Source organism: Macrobrachium rosenbergii, chromosome 7, assembly GCF_040412425.1.
Source record: "Macrobrachium rosenbergii isolate ZJJX-2024 chromosome 7, ASM4041242v1, whole genome shotgun sequence".
NCBI lineage: Eukaryota > Metazoa > Arthropoda > Malacostraca > Decapoda > Palaemonidae > Macrobrachium > Macrobrachium rosenbergii.
This window is the reverse complement of record NC_089747.1, coordinates 16,445,942-16,459,768: the sequence shown is the minus strand read 5'-3', so window position 1 is coordinate 16,459,768 and position 13,827 is coordinate 16,445,942. Positions and strand designations below refer to the sequence as shown.

At 37.1% G+C, this 13,827-nt stretch overlaps 1 protein-coding gene across 4 annotated transcripts; it reads left to right on the top strand.

Annotated features, from left to right (window-relative positions):
• The first annotated feature begins 2,092 nt into the window (after positions 1-2,092).
• Positions 2,093-13,555, top strand: LOC136840188 (voltage-dependent anion-selective channel protein 2-like). Of its 4 annotated transcripts, none has more exons than XM_067106674.1 (3): positions 2,093-2,231; positions 6,554-6,767; positions 12,547-13,555. In XM_067106674.1, the coding sequence occupies exons 2-3, from the start codon at positions 6,569-6,571 to the stop codon at positions 13,194-13,196; spliced, it is 849 nt and encodes a 282-aa protein (XP_066962775.1). In that variant the 5' UTR covers positions 2,093-2,231; positions 6,554-6,568; the 3' UTR covers positions 13,197-13,555. The 4 variants fall into 4 exon arrangements, with proteins under 4 accessions (XP_066962775.1, XP_066962776.1, XP_066962778.1 ...); XM_067106675.1 differs by having other exon boundaries at positions 2,163-2,326; XM_067106677.1 differs by having other exon boundaries at positions 2,202-2,746.
• Positions 13,556-13,827: the final 272 nt, after the last annotated feature.

The window sequence follows — 13,827 nt, the reverse complement described above, 5'->3', positions numbered from 1 at the left end:
GAACGAAAGGGATTGCTGCTAGGGCCCGAAGGCACGCTGCAAAGAACCTTAAGTAATGCCTACAGTGCACCGTATGATGTGCACTGACGGCACTACCTCCCTACGGGAGACCCCATGGATATTCAAGGGGCTTCTGTGCAGAGGCCGTCTGGCTTTTTGTAGGAGTCACTCCTCCCAGTAATGATCAAACACTGCTGAATAAAAGTGTACCTCTAGTGCAGAAAAGTTTCACAGCGCCAAACGTTTCATACAGTTACTGCACACAAATAATGTTTTCGCGGTGAGAAAAATCACCAAATGACAGGAGACAGAGGGTTTGCAACATATTGTCATACTAAGTCCCAAACATTGCCTAATATCCACTTCCCTATACCTCGGGAATAACTTACACCTGAGGGAACTCGAACCACTGCCATTAAAAGAGGTATAAGCAGATACCGACTCCGCTGTACTGTACATATGCCTTTCGAATTCAGGCTTTGTACAATGAATCGATTTCAACCGACCTTCTTCACCTTGATAGCTGATTGGTAAGTTTGTAACACGTGATTAATTATGGTTTTTGTCAAATACTTCGTGGCAATTTTTTATAATCACAAATGTCGTTTAAAATATCCAGTTCCCTATAGTTCCGTAATAACTTACGCTCAAGGGGAATTGTACTTGATAAGTGTTTCTTCACCAGTGGGATTCGAACCGCTGCCTGGTTTAGAAATAACGATGATATATAATATATATATATATATATATATATATATATATATATATATATATGTATATATATATATATATATATATATATATATATATATATTATATAGTGTGTGTATATCGTATAGTGCGAGTTGTGTGTCCTTGTCATTGAACGCTTGAAGGCCGGTGGGACAATAACTTTTACTGAACAAGTTTCATATCTTCATTGATAACCAGAGTCGATAGCGCTTGCGTCACAGATACCTTATTTACCAAGTGGAGACTGCAGCTGAATTGCGAAGTAGATAGCCGACCTTGCGAAATTCTGACGGCGAGAGTGAATTAAGTTTGCAAAAAAAAGAGAGGCTTTCTCTTCAAGAGCTGAAAGCGTATTTTATTTTTATTTAACAGAATTATTAAACCTTTAGGGCAGCAAAGCAGTTTTTTTCACAATTGCGCAGTTCATAATTCTCCTGCGTAATCTATTTACATTAGGAACATTATTGAAATGGAATGATTTACGACGAAATGTCAAAACATTTTGCTTTTACTCTTCTTTTAAAAAGAAATTAAAATCTAATGTATCTTTTAAGGTCACAACTGCTGCAAAAGACGCCATACAATTGTGTTGAAAGAGTTCTTAGTTCCGCAACTCATTGGCCCCAGTCCCAGAAACAAATACCTAGTGCGAACCCCAAACCTACTGTAACTATGTAAACACGGTATAGTATATTTGGAGACATTACGTTATCTTGGCTATATATATATATATATATATATATATATATATATATATATATATATATATATATATATATATATATATATATACAGTATATATATAATTCATTATATATATAATACATATATAATTATATACACAATATATATAAATAATTATATATATTATATATAATCCATTTCGGGATAACCAATCAAATGAACACGTTCCAACAGGTTTTCCGTCTAACAATATCCATGCTATGAAAATGAATGACGTTTTAGGGCTTCTGTTGAATAATAGGTGTGGCGAGACGCATATTTAGCTGGCTTTGTGACAAATGTCATTGATTCATTTTTCTATATTTGAACAATTATGGAACTGATTTCTTACGAAACAAACTAGTATTAAATGAAGATTTGTTTTTCACGGCGATTTCCTAGTTTGAAATTCGCGTGAACATTACATTCCATCGCGCAGAGCAAATTTAAAACTAGCGGGTGTTTTGTGAGGCACAGGGAATCCCTGTGAACAGCACTGTGGTCCCCTTCGGGTACGGCGATCATGGAGGGCAAGTTACGGAGAAAAACTGTTTTTTGGAAATTTTCGCAATTATTAGTAATAAGCCAGTATATATAATTGTCAAATATTATTATTCAGATCCTTCTACAATTATATGTTTCGTATTTTATTACAAATTTTACAGCGGATGGAAAGAGACATTACTGGTCGATTCCGTCAACTTCCTGATTGGTTCTTACAGCAACTCTCGGCTCAGCTGATCAACGTAGTTGTCCGAGCACTCGCCAATTAATAGGTAAATATCCTACGGTTCTCTCGGTTAAGCTGTGCAATTTTGGTCCTGGAAGTGCAATAGTGTGAGAAGAGTTGACGAGTGTTGCGGAAAAGCGGGTAAATTGAACTGATGGACGGAAAAGTGAATAAATAGGTTGGATGGGTTGGTGTGGCCCGACTGGCTGGTTGGATGTTGCAGACGACGCACTTTAGCCGGCTGTTATGGGGACGGGGGAATATCAAAGACAGATTTGACAGGACCTCATGTGGCATCGAAAAGCGTTGGAAAATACGCGTCGTAGAATGTTTTAACATCTTTGTTGATACGACTGCAACATCTTTTAGTACAAAGGTTATAAATAAGGTTAAAATTATTGTGGGCTTATCTAGTCGCGTAGCTTGGCTGCAATGGTTATGTAATGACATCGTGTGATTCATTGAAGCTGAAAGCTACAACAATTGTGAAGGGTGTGAGGGAATGCAGAGAAAAGTGCTTTCAAGGAGGAGCTGACATATTTTCTGTTACGCCGTTAAGCAGTAGGTTTAAAGTAGCTTACTATAGTGGAGGAGGTATAGCTTAAGTTTACTAAAATTTACTGAAATACGCACATTTTAGAGGCGATAATTAATTTTCAGAATACGAGACGATTCTCCCCCCCCCCTTTTTTTTGAATGGTTGTTAGGATTACTAAAACATGCATCTCACGCTTTGAGGGATGGGCCTTGTACGGTATTAATATGAATCCTATAATTTTGGGAGGCTGTACAAATTTTAATAGGTTGGGTAGTTTTCGTAGCATGCGTGTGAAATGTGTTTGGTCGCAAAATAGTTGCTAAGTAGCAAAGAAGCGGTGTTCAAAATATGACTCAAGGCAGCCGGGTAGGACGCTCAAGTACGTTAGGAAGTAGGAAGTTGAGGGAAAGCAATTGGGAAATTGGTCTTCGAGGTGGTTAATTATGAAACAGTAGCATTTGGATTGCAAACTGTGGAAAATATTAATGGCCAAGTTGTTTTGACTAACTTCAAAAGTTGCATATTATTACTCATAACCTGGCACCTAACGCAATTAGATAAATTGAGGTATATACTAATTGTAGAGTAGGGAGCAGCCCGTAGTGACTTTAGCTGTGTTCAATGTTAATGTAGGAGTCTAGTCCAAATAATTTACCAAGATTAGTGTCTTAATGAATATGCTAAGTCTCCCCCTTCCCACCCCATAGAAAATGAACTAGCCCTGGCCTAATCACAACAAACAAACAGGCATGAAGCCACTGGTGTTCAAACCACACTGTGTAATGTGCTGTTGTTTGTTCTGATTTGTAATTTAAAGTAGCAGTTTTTCTAGACCAGTACCTCGGTCCTAGATTCTCATCAGATCTTGTCTGAAGGAATGTTCTTAAATTTGGTTGAAGCAAGAAGACTTGCATTGGTAAAACTTAACATTAGTTATGTAGCCTGATTTCTGCCAGTCATCGACAGGTTCCTCATACATAAATGGACATAACCTTTCCTATAATGCCAGGGCCTGACCTAACCAGATCTTACCTACTTAACCTAACGTAGGGTGACATGCCCTGACATGGGCGTGGGGGCGGGAATCGGTCAACGCAACTAGAGTAAAGTTTTACCTTTGCATTACATAACTTGAATAGTCCTGTGGGAAGCAACCAAAGGGAACAGGTGTTAGGTAAAAGGAGAAAGCTGCCCAGCCTTGAGCTGAGTTGATGCAGCAAAGAACCTTTAGTATTGTTAGTAGTATACAGTCTGAGGTTAGTGGGGTTACCAGAATTTTTTTCATCATTTCTAACTTGGAGCACCCATTGAATGAACTACGTTACACAAAAGCAGTTCAGATTTTTTAAAGTTTATTTAAAATATGAAATGTGTAATTGAAAAATATTTGGGAATAACTACCGTTGTGTCAACTTGGTGTTTTTAGTTGGACAAAAACTACAGTGATGCATGAGCCCAAGAAAATACCAAATTGTTGAGTATTAGTCAACTGTGCCATTGTATAATGTGTCTTGGTGGTCACTTGCCTCTAGCCTTTTTTGCATCCCTATTATGTACCCATTAGCGTAGCTGCTTTTGTTTTATAACTTTATCACAAACTCCATTGTGCAATGTTAATCAAATAAAAGTTGATACTAGATATATAAAGTAGATTTTGGTGATAGGACCCAACTGAACTCTGGCTTGTGCTCAGCCCCCCCCTTCCTCCCATTTTTAAGACATGTAACTTGCCAAAGGAAATTGACAAGAGATAGCGTGTTAAATCATGGTAAATTTGGATGAAGAGGTACAGATAAACTTGAAAATGCAAAGAAGTAGAGGCAAACACAGAAAATAGGATCATTTTGTAATTGTCCTCCTTCAAAGCCAGATTTCAAGTGTGCTTAGGAAAATGAGCAAGGCCTCTACAATTAAACAGTCTGTCATGAACATGGCTAACAATTTTAGCACTATACTGTGTATTAATTTTTATGCTAGTATTAGACTAAACTATGAGAGGTGCTGGATGATCTTGATGCTTGGTTATCAGGCTCAAGCACCACTCGTCTTCACAATTTGGCAATCAGTGCTTCCAAAATTTAAAACTTCAATTTTACTGTTGACGACAGTCAGTCAAGGTTTTAGTAATTCAGTTCATTAGTGGCTTAGGCTATCTTGAAGGACAGTGAGAAGAGAAAGTGGCTGAGCATCCAATGTAAAGTTGTGCTTAACGTCTACCTGGGTACAGTTAATGTTTTCTGGCAGGGCTTTTTGTTTATCCTGGAGAGAGAAGTGCAGAGTCCATGAGACATAATTATCTGCTCCATGGTTAGTCTTCAAAAGAAGGGTTCTCATTGCTGTTCAGTATTTTTACTAGAACTGGCATCAGGGAAGGTACCTCCAGAGTACCTTTTGCTTTTGGTAAGTAGGTGTCCCCAAATGTCGTAACTTAGTCAATCTATTGTAAAACTCATTATATACAGTAGTAACAAGTGTATTTAATGAGACCACCAGATTGCTCCTCCAGATTCTAAGGCTCAACTTTATGACATGATCGTAATGAAAAGTGAAATTTGGAGAGGACTAGGGTAAAGTTTTAGTTAGACTGGCAAATGAAGGAGACCAGGTGAATATATAAAACAAAAAGGAAGGTGACACTGATGAAGGGATTTGCTAAGAACCCTCTGTATGGCCTCACAGTAACCATTGCAAAGTACATTATTATGTGGTTCTTTGCTACAGCGATATCTCGAGTAACCAATTGTTGAGGTACAGAAAACAGGATGATCAAAGGAAGAAATCTCATTCCATGTGTATGAGAAAGAATTTTGAATATAGCTCCAGAAAACTTTGGAGTTTGGCAAAATTTAACTGTCCAAGAGTTGAGGTATGGAGTGAATTAGTTAATGGCAGCTGTTTTTAATTTTGTCCTGTAAGCTTTTCCAAATATTGTTTATTGTACTGATGTATACAAAAGGCAGCAGACTGATTAGTACAGCCTCATTAGATATTTATAGGTGAATGTTGCTTGCTTTATTGTCAGTATTCGCTAGGAGCAGGAGTGCTCTTATTGGCACTGATATTTAAATTACTTAACAAACCAGATTCTGTAGTCCATTGTTTGTAGTGGGGATAATAGTATGACATTTAATAAAGAAATATTTGTTTTGGTTAAGACATTCAATTAAGCCATGCCATGTCAGTTGTTCATTAATAGAACCTCTAACAAGTGGCCTTTCTTAATGCTGTAGAGATGATAGCAAAAGTTCCTTCACAACCACTATTCTGTGCAGGCTTTATTGTATTCTTACACTATTTTCTGACTCCATTGTGCTCCCTTCCTACATGGTGTTCCTTTTTTCCTACTTCGTGTTTCAACCTCAACTTTATATTCAAGTCCTGTTTGCAAGCTGATCCTCTTGGCTAACCCAAGCATAATTGCTGGTTTGGTTAAATTAAGGCGCATTGGAATATTCCAGCCACTACTGCCATTCAAACACAATTTTATGGGTATGTCTAGTGTTCAAATAACATGGTTATTTCTAAAAGCTCCTCAAAGAAATTACTGCTGTTCTTGTCAGTTTTGAGCCCTTTACAGTGCATATAACCATTAATGAAAAGGACATCTGGTCTGGGATATGTCAACCCATACATGTACACTGTATTAATTGCAATATGTTTGTTTTGATCTACGACTTGAGCTGGCAAGTGACCCACTGACTCAGATGAAACATTGCATCAGTAACTCGATTTTTTAGAAGTACAAATCTTGAGCCATTTAATTTTAAACTTTAATAATAATGTTTAATGTAGAGTTCTGCTGATATTTATTAAATTTTGCTTTCTTCCAGATAAAAAAGTGAAAAATGTCTCCCCCAGTATATGGTGACCTTGGAAAATCTGCTAAGGATGTCTTTGGAAAGGGCTACCACTTCGGTGTATTGAAATTGGAATGCAAGAGCAAAACCAACACAGGTGTAGAAATCACTGCTGGTGGCTCAAATGCTCTCGAATCTGGCAAAGTTGCTGGCAATCTTGAAACGAAATATAAGGTCAAGGAGCACGGTAAGTGGATATAATTTTTTAAGACTATCGCCGGCTGATAAATTAACTTCATCATCAGCTGATAAATTCACCTTCGCAAAGTGTAATATGACTGCTTTATTGTAATACATCATGATGTACTCTCACTCTTGAGTTAGGTTGGAGTACTGTGTTTAGAAAATTGATCATTGGTTTTGTTTTTATGTTAGAAATTTCAACAGAATAAAAAGAAGACCTCAGACTCTTATTTCAGTGCTACTTTGGCTTATCTACATGCTGCCACTGAGATGCTAGTACTTGACATGGCAGAAGCTCAATGGGACGCCATGTTTAGTACTAGCTCCTTGGGGATCAAAGATATCGTTTATTAATATAATTTGTTGACCACACAATATGGAAATTGTTGTATATAATACTGTGATTACCTAGGGCTGGTACTAAACATGGCGTTTCATTGAGCTTCTGCCATGTTTATTACTATAGCCGATCCACTTAAGGTAGATTCTTGGGCCTACGAGACGTTTGTTTGGTGGCCTCTGATTGTCTGATACCGGGAGGTAGGCGACTCGCTCACTGTCTCATTTTTACGTATGTAGCTCAGAAAACTAGCAATATGTTTATATATTTCTTCATTTATCTCACGTTTTGAACAAGATAGGAAAGTTTTGGTCATACCATAGGATTCGGTATTAATTGTACCACTAAATATGATTTCCTGAAGTCAATAAGAGAAAAAACAAAGGAATTATGAGTAAAAGTGGAGAGAGAAACATTTAATTCTTTATACCTGTTTTTACTTACCGGATTTTGCATCATTCATGAGATCAAGATAAAGTAAAACTTTTCACACAATAAATTCACCCTGAATACTCTGGTGCTTTCAGATTTTAGATGCGTGTGATATGTGAAGAGAAATTGAATGTCTTATGTTGCATCCGTTCTTGATGCAGTTCGCCAAGAGACGGTGATGATGATCTGCATGACACTGTGTTGGTCCTCTCAGCCATTGACAATTAACGATATGAGAAGTTTGCAGTTTCAGCAATATTTGCTGTATTATTGTCATTACATTTTCTGTAAAGGCATAGAATTCCCATTATGACTGTCAAACATTTTCACTCCAGTATTATACTGTGTATATCTGTATGTCTGGACATATCTGGTATGAAAAAAAATAATCAGATGGATGCATCTGGATGTGTTGGGTTCAATTTAGTCTAGAAATTTGCATACATACTGTAGACTACATGATAAATAACAGGCCTACGTAATGATGAGTTCATCATTATGGCCGCTCATTTCTCTGGTCAATAACATCAAAAGCTTATGGGTTTTATATGTTCATTCAATGAATGAAAGTACAGTTTTATTATTTCTTACCTTAAAATCTGTTGGGGATGTCTAAATTGAAGCCAGCACATCCAAATGCATCCATCTGATTATTTATTTTTTATCAGCTATGTCCAGACATACGGACATATAAATTATGATATTGGAGTGAAAATGTTCAACAGTCATAATGGGAATTCTATGTACAGTATTTATCTACAGAAAATGTAATGACATAATAATATGGCGAATAATGTCGAAACTGCAAACTTCTCATCTTGCTAATTGGCAACTGTCAACGGCTGAGAGGACTAACAGTGTGTCGTGCAGATCATCACCACCGTCTCTTGGCAAACTGCATCAAGAACGGATGCAACATAATAAGACATATTCTTCATTTTCTCTTCACATATCACACGCATCTAAAATCTGAAAGCACCAGAGTTTTCAGGGTGAATTTATTGTATGAAAAGTTTTATTTTATTTTGATCGCATGAATGATGCAAAATCTGATAAGTAAAAACAGGTATAAAGAATTAAATGTTTTTCTCTTCACTTTTACTCGTAATTCCTTTGTGTTTTATCTTATTGATTTCAGGAAATCATATCTAGTTGTACAATACCAAATCCTATGGTATGACCAAACCTTTCCTATCTTGATCAAAACATGAGATAAATGAAGAAATATATAAACATATTGCTAGTTTTCTGAGCTACGTACGTAAAAATGAGACAGTGAACGAGTCGCTTACCTCCCGGTACCAGCCAATCAGAGGCCGCCAAACAAATGTCTTGTAGGCCCAAGAATCTATTGGCTATACCACCTCGGAGGTGACACATAGGTAAGCCAAAAGTAACACCATTATTTCTTAGTATGCACAGGCACAGCAGTTTTTTCTGGGATTCATTACCATTCCCACCTTTATGGTTTGCTACAGCACAGCCAAGCAGTGTTGAATCCACTTTTTCCTCTGCATCAGCAAGGTTATAACAAATGTGTACTGTACTTTTTTGGGGGGTGGGTGGGGTTGTCTTGATACAACTTTCAGTTCAGCTCTTGGATGCATTTATGCCTGGAAAGGATATGCTGTACTGATTTAAAGACTGGTAGGGGAGAGGGAACCAGTTATTCAGTTGAAATCTTTGAAATTTGTATTGCCTTTCAGTTAGGTACAAAATAAGGAAGCGGGCTATAAATTCGAACACTTATAATTCTGACTTTTAGTCGTTTGTAGTTTTTTTCCCTGAATACAGTACTTAATGTGCCCACCTTCAGGTGAAATAAGGTATAAAAGCCATTAATTCAAATAACCTGAATATTGGGAGCCATGTGAAAACACATCTAGTTAGCCTGCATTCTTTAAGGGCAAGTTGTACAATTAAGGTAACCCACTTGGTGAGTAAAATTTGTTCCATGATTGGAATTGCCTGTATGGAAGGCAATTTTATTATAGTTGTAAAGTTGACACATTATCTTCATTACTGATTATGTGCTTTAGTGCTCCTCGTGCACATGACAAGTTTTGTCATTGGCTGAAAGGCTTATGAACCAACAACTTTGCCCCAGTACAGTAATCTGAAGTGCACTTTCAGTAGGAAGGTGGACCATCAATAGGACTTATTGGTTGTGGCTACATGGGTGTTTTTACTGGATACCATGAGCAGCATGATATCACAGTAAAAACTTTTGTTGGGTACTTCTAAATGATAGACTGTGCCCTCTTGTGTTTGCTTAAAGGTACATCTGTCATTGTATCTCAGTCGATGCACTGTAGGCATCATTCAGGGGTGTTTGCAGCGTCCATTCACCCATTAGCTGCACCCACTTTTTAGCCTTTACTTCCTTTCTTCAGTCTTGCTGTCCAACCCCTATTAGTATTTAGTGCAACTGTGGAGCTTTCTCCCAGCTCCACAACCTCTAGATCTTGTGTACTTCATCTCTATTATCTGTATCTGTCTTGATGTCCAACCACGCTGAATCTCCATCTTCACTGGATTAAGTGCTGAATGGCCATTAGTGCTCCAGTGCTTGACTGGAGAGCCTAAATTTATTAAATCACTTAAAAATAATTGCAAGGTTTGTTACTGCTCCTTTAAGGTTGTCATGGCAATCAGTAACATAATTAGAGCAGTTTTATGATTGATTGAAACATGGCTTTAAACATAATTTGAATAGTCTCAGATTTTTTTTTTAACAAAGGTAGATAAGGCAGTATGGCCACTTTTATTATTTCAAGTGACAGCCGCAGACAATTGTAGGAAATTTGATGGCTTTTACAGTATACCTTCCTTTTGTAGGAGTTTCATCATTTCATCAAATTTGATGATTTTAGTGTAAGGGCCTGATCACTGCAGGGAATTGAGAAACTTGACAAATCAATATGAATATACGTCATCCAAAACAATCAGTGTTCTGTGGTTGACAATGGGTACTAAAATGTTAGGGAATGATTGTAATGTATTCTTAAGAAATATATTCTTAAATACTTGCTGGAACTGAGGTAACATTGTACTCCACCTTGTTCTTGGATTAAACTGGCCACAGGAATTTGTTAGTGACCATCAGTCACTGATTTTCGTATCTATTGGAGAAACTTGAAAGTTTAGATCAAATCATGGAATATTACCTATTTGTGTGCCATGCTTTACAAGCTATAGTCTGTACTGAAGCGATTATTTATAACCCAGCTTCACTTAATTTTTTTTATATATATACAGTATATTATTCCTATATGGCTGACTGGCTTCAACTCTTTTCCCAACCACCCCAGTTTTCACTCTTAAAAATGAACTTTAAAAATCTTATTGCCCATCTGTATTTTTTAAAAATTTCATTTAATAGTCAAATGAATTTTTGATCTCAAGTCTGCCTAGCTCAAGTAGTAAGTAATATGCTCACAACCCCTGGTTTTAACTGTATAACAGCCTTATAATTGTGACCTTTTTATGATGTGATTTACTAAAGTTATTGTGTATAGGTGAGAAGTGCCACATCCCTAAGGTATTTGTATAATTCTTACTCACTTGTTTTCTCATCTAAGGAATTATGGTAAGCTTTAGCCTGTAATTTGGAGTAAGCATTCATCCATGAAGACTTCTTTCTTAAATGAGAAAATAACACTTGAAAAATTAAATAAGGAATTATGGTAAAGTTCAGCCTGTAATTCAAAATAAGGCATTCACCCATGAAGACTTCTTTATTTCAGTTTTCAAGTATTAGAGTTGCTTGTTATTATTTCTGTTTCGTGGCAAAACCTTGTGTCCGGTGAACAATTTTGGGCATAAGTATTGTCTCTAGGAAAGTATCTCCAGGTAGCATGCATTGTTTATGGGTAAATTACACAAGTATGGAAACCCACTTGGTAAAGATAATTTGTTCTAGTAAACATTGTATGTATTGTTCTCACTACTGATGTTGATTACCTTGTGTCATCCTTAAGTTGTTAAAATACATATTCATGAATTGGATTTCTATCAGGCTTTTTTCATATTTCAGTCGATTGACTTTGTTTTAAAACAAGTTCTTTGACTGACCACCTTCAATAATCCTCACTTCATTCTCTGGCACAGCTTTATATTCCCTGGGGTAAACATATCTTCATCCTTGGAGCTAGAGTAATTTCTATTATTGAGGGTTTTCCTTCAATTACGTAACCATTACTAAGCAAAGCACTTATTGGTGGGATGTTCTTCCCTTAAAACTTGTATGGAAGTCCTCCCTAGCACCTAGCCATGCCAGCTCCCTATCTTAGTTTGGGAATGGACTCCTGGCAGCTCATCATCTTGGACTATCAGCATTATCCTCCCTCTGAATGCCAGTTCATGCTATTGTATGATGAATTGAGTTGTATTAAAAAATTTCAGTTTTCCACAAATGCATTCTTCATAAACACTCATGTCCTTCGCCCTCCCTGATCTTTCAGTTGGACTCGACCAACTGAATGACAGTGATGTAATGGAGGAGTTATCCAAGCAAGATCAGTGAAATGTTCTCCAGATTTTTTTGTCTGGATACTTGCTGGGCAGCAAGGCTCATTTTATTAGCATTTTGTATAAAGACACATTTTATTGCATTGGGTTTTTATGGATTGTTTCAGCCTATAGGCAGTATTTGAGCCGTAGTCTCATGGTTTGTATTAAGAAATAGCTTTTATAATTAAACTTTTAAGAAAAAAAAAAAAAAAAAGGCAAGTTTTGAGAATGAGTATTGCTGGAAATGTTAGGAAGTGTAGATTTTTCACTGCTGGTAACATTACAGGTAGTGTTCTTTTCACATTGATGAAATTTGATTTGACATAAAACAGAACTATTTGTGGTCCTATGAGAAGTACCATTCACATTACCAGATGTTTTAAGAGAAAAATTTCTTATGAATGGAATTGGTAAGGATGTTGAGCTTTTGTAACCATTTTATTGTAATAACCAAACCTTACAAGCTTTGTTCAGAGTAGACTATATTTTTTGATTGCAGGTTTAACCTTCACGGAGAAATGGAACACTGACAATACACTCAACACAGAAGTAGCTCTTGAAGACAAAGTTGCCAAAGGCTTGAAACTAGTTCTCAACACAACCTTTGCTCCCCAAACTGGCAAGAAGTCTGGTGTTCTCAAATCTACTTACAAAACAGATGCCCTCGCTGTCAACCTAGATTCCACCCTAGACCTTGGAGGCCCAGTTGTCAACGGTGCAGCTGTTGCCAGTTACAAGAATTGGCTTGTAGGCTACCAGATGTCCTTTGATACAGCAAAGTCCAAACTTACCAAAAATAACTTTGCCGTTGGTTTCACCACATGCGACTTCATTCTTCACACTTATGCTAATGATGGTGCAGAATTTGGAGGTTCCTTATTCCATAAAATTAATCCCGAGTTGGAAGGTGCTGTTGACTTGGCATGGTCTGCTGGCTCAAACACCACTCGTTTTTCAATTGGTTGCAAGTATGCCCTGGACAAGGATGCAGCTCTTCGTGCTAAGGTAAACAACTCTTCTCAGATTGGTCTTGGGTATCAGCAGAAGGTCCGAGATGGTATTACTCTAACTCTTTCTTCTCTAATTGATGGGAAGAATTTCAATCAGGGAGGTCACAAGGTTGGCTTGGCCCTGGAGTTAGAAGCTTAGTGTTTTTATTGTAATGAAATGTTGAGTTACTGATTGACTGGTTGTAACAATATGACCATTGCATGAATTCCCGCAATTTTTGAGATAAGGGAGCCAAATGGCACTGGACTCTTTTCTGTAAGAAATGTGAAAATTAGGTGGTGGTGTCAGCCACTAAACTAGAAGTCCTCAGTGTCATTGTGCCATCTCTTAGATTCCAGTAGTAGGGAGCATTCAGGATTGTACATTATACTATAACCCCGAACGTCTGTACATTACTCAAAGATTTTTATTATCCATGGATGGAAATGTCTAAGTTGAGGCAATTTCTTTTGCAGCTTCATATGTATTATTGCATCCTTCAATAAACTAGAAACTACTTTTTGTTTTATTTGCACCATATGTGAACTGATTTGTCCCATAGGAGGCCATGGCAGTATGTGGGCAATGGAATTAAGTGGTCTGCCTGGTTATAGGAATGGAATTTAAGATTTAGGCCCAAGGCCAAGCACTGGGCCTACAAGATCATTTAGTGCTGAAAGGGAAATTGTGATAGTAATGTTTTAAAAGCTGCACTAGAAACAACTGTTAGGAGAGGTTGCACAGTAAAAATGAAAGAGAATATGAATGGAGGTACAGCAAAAGGAATGAA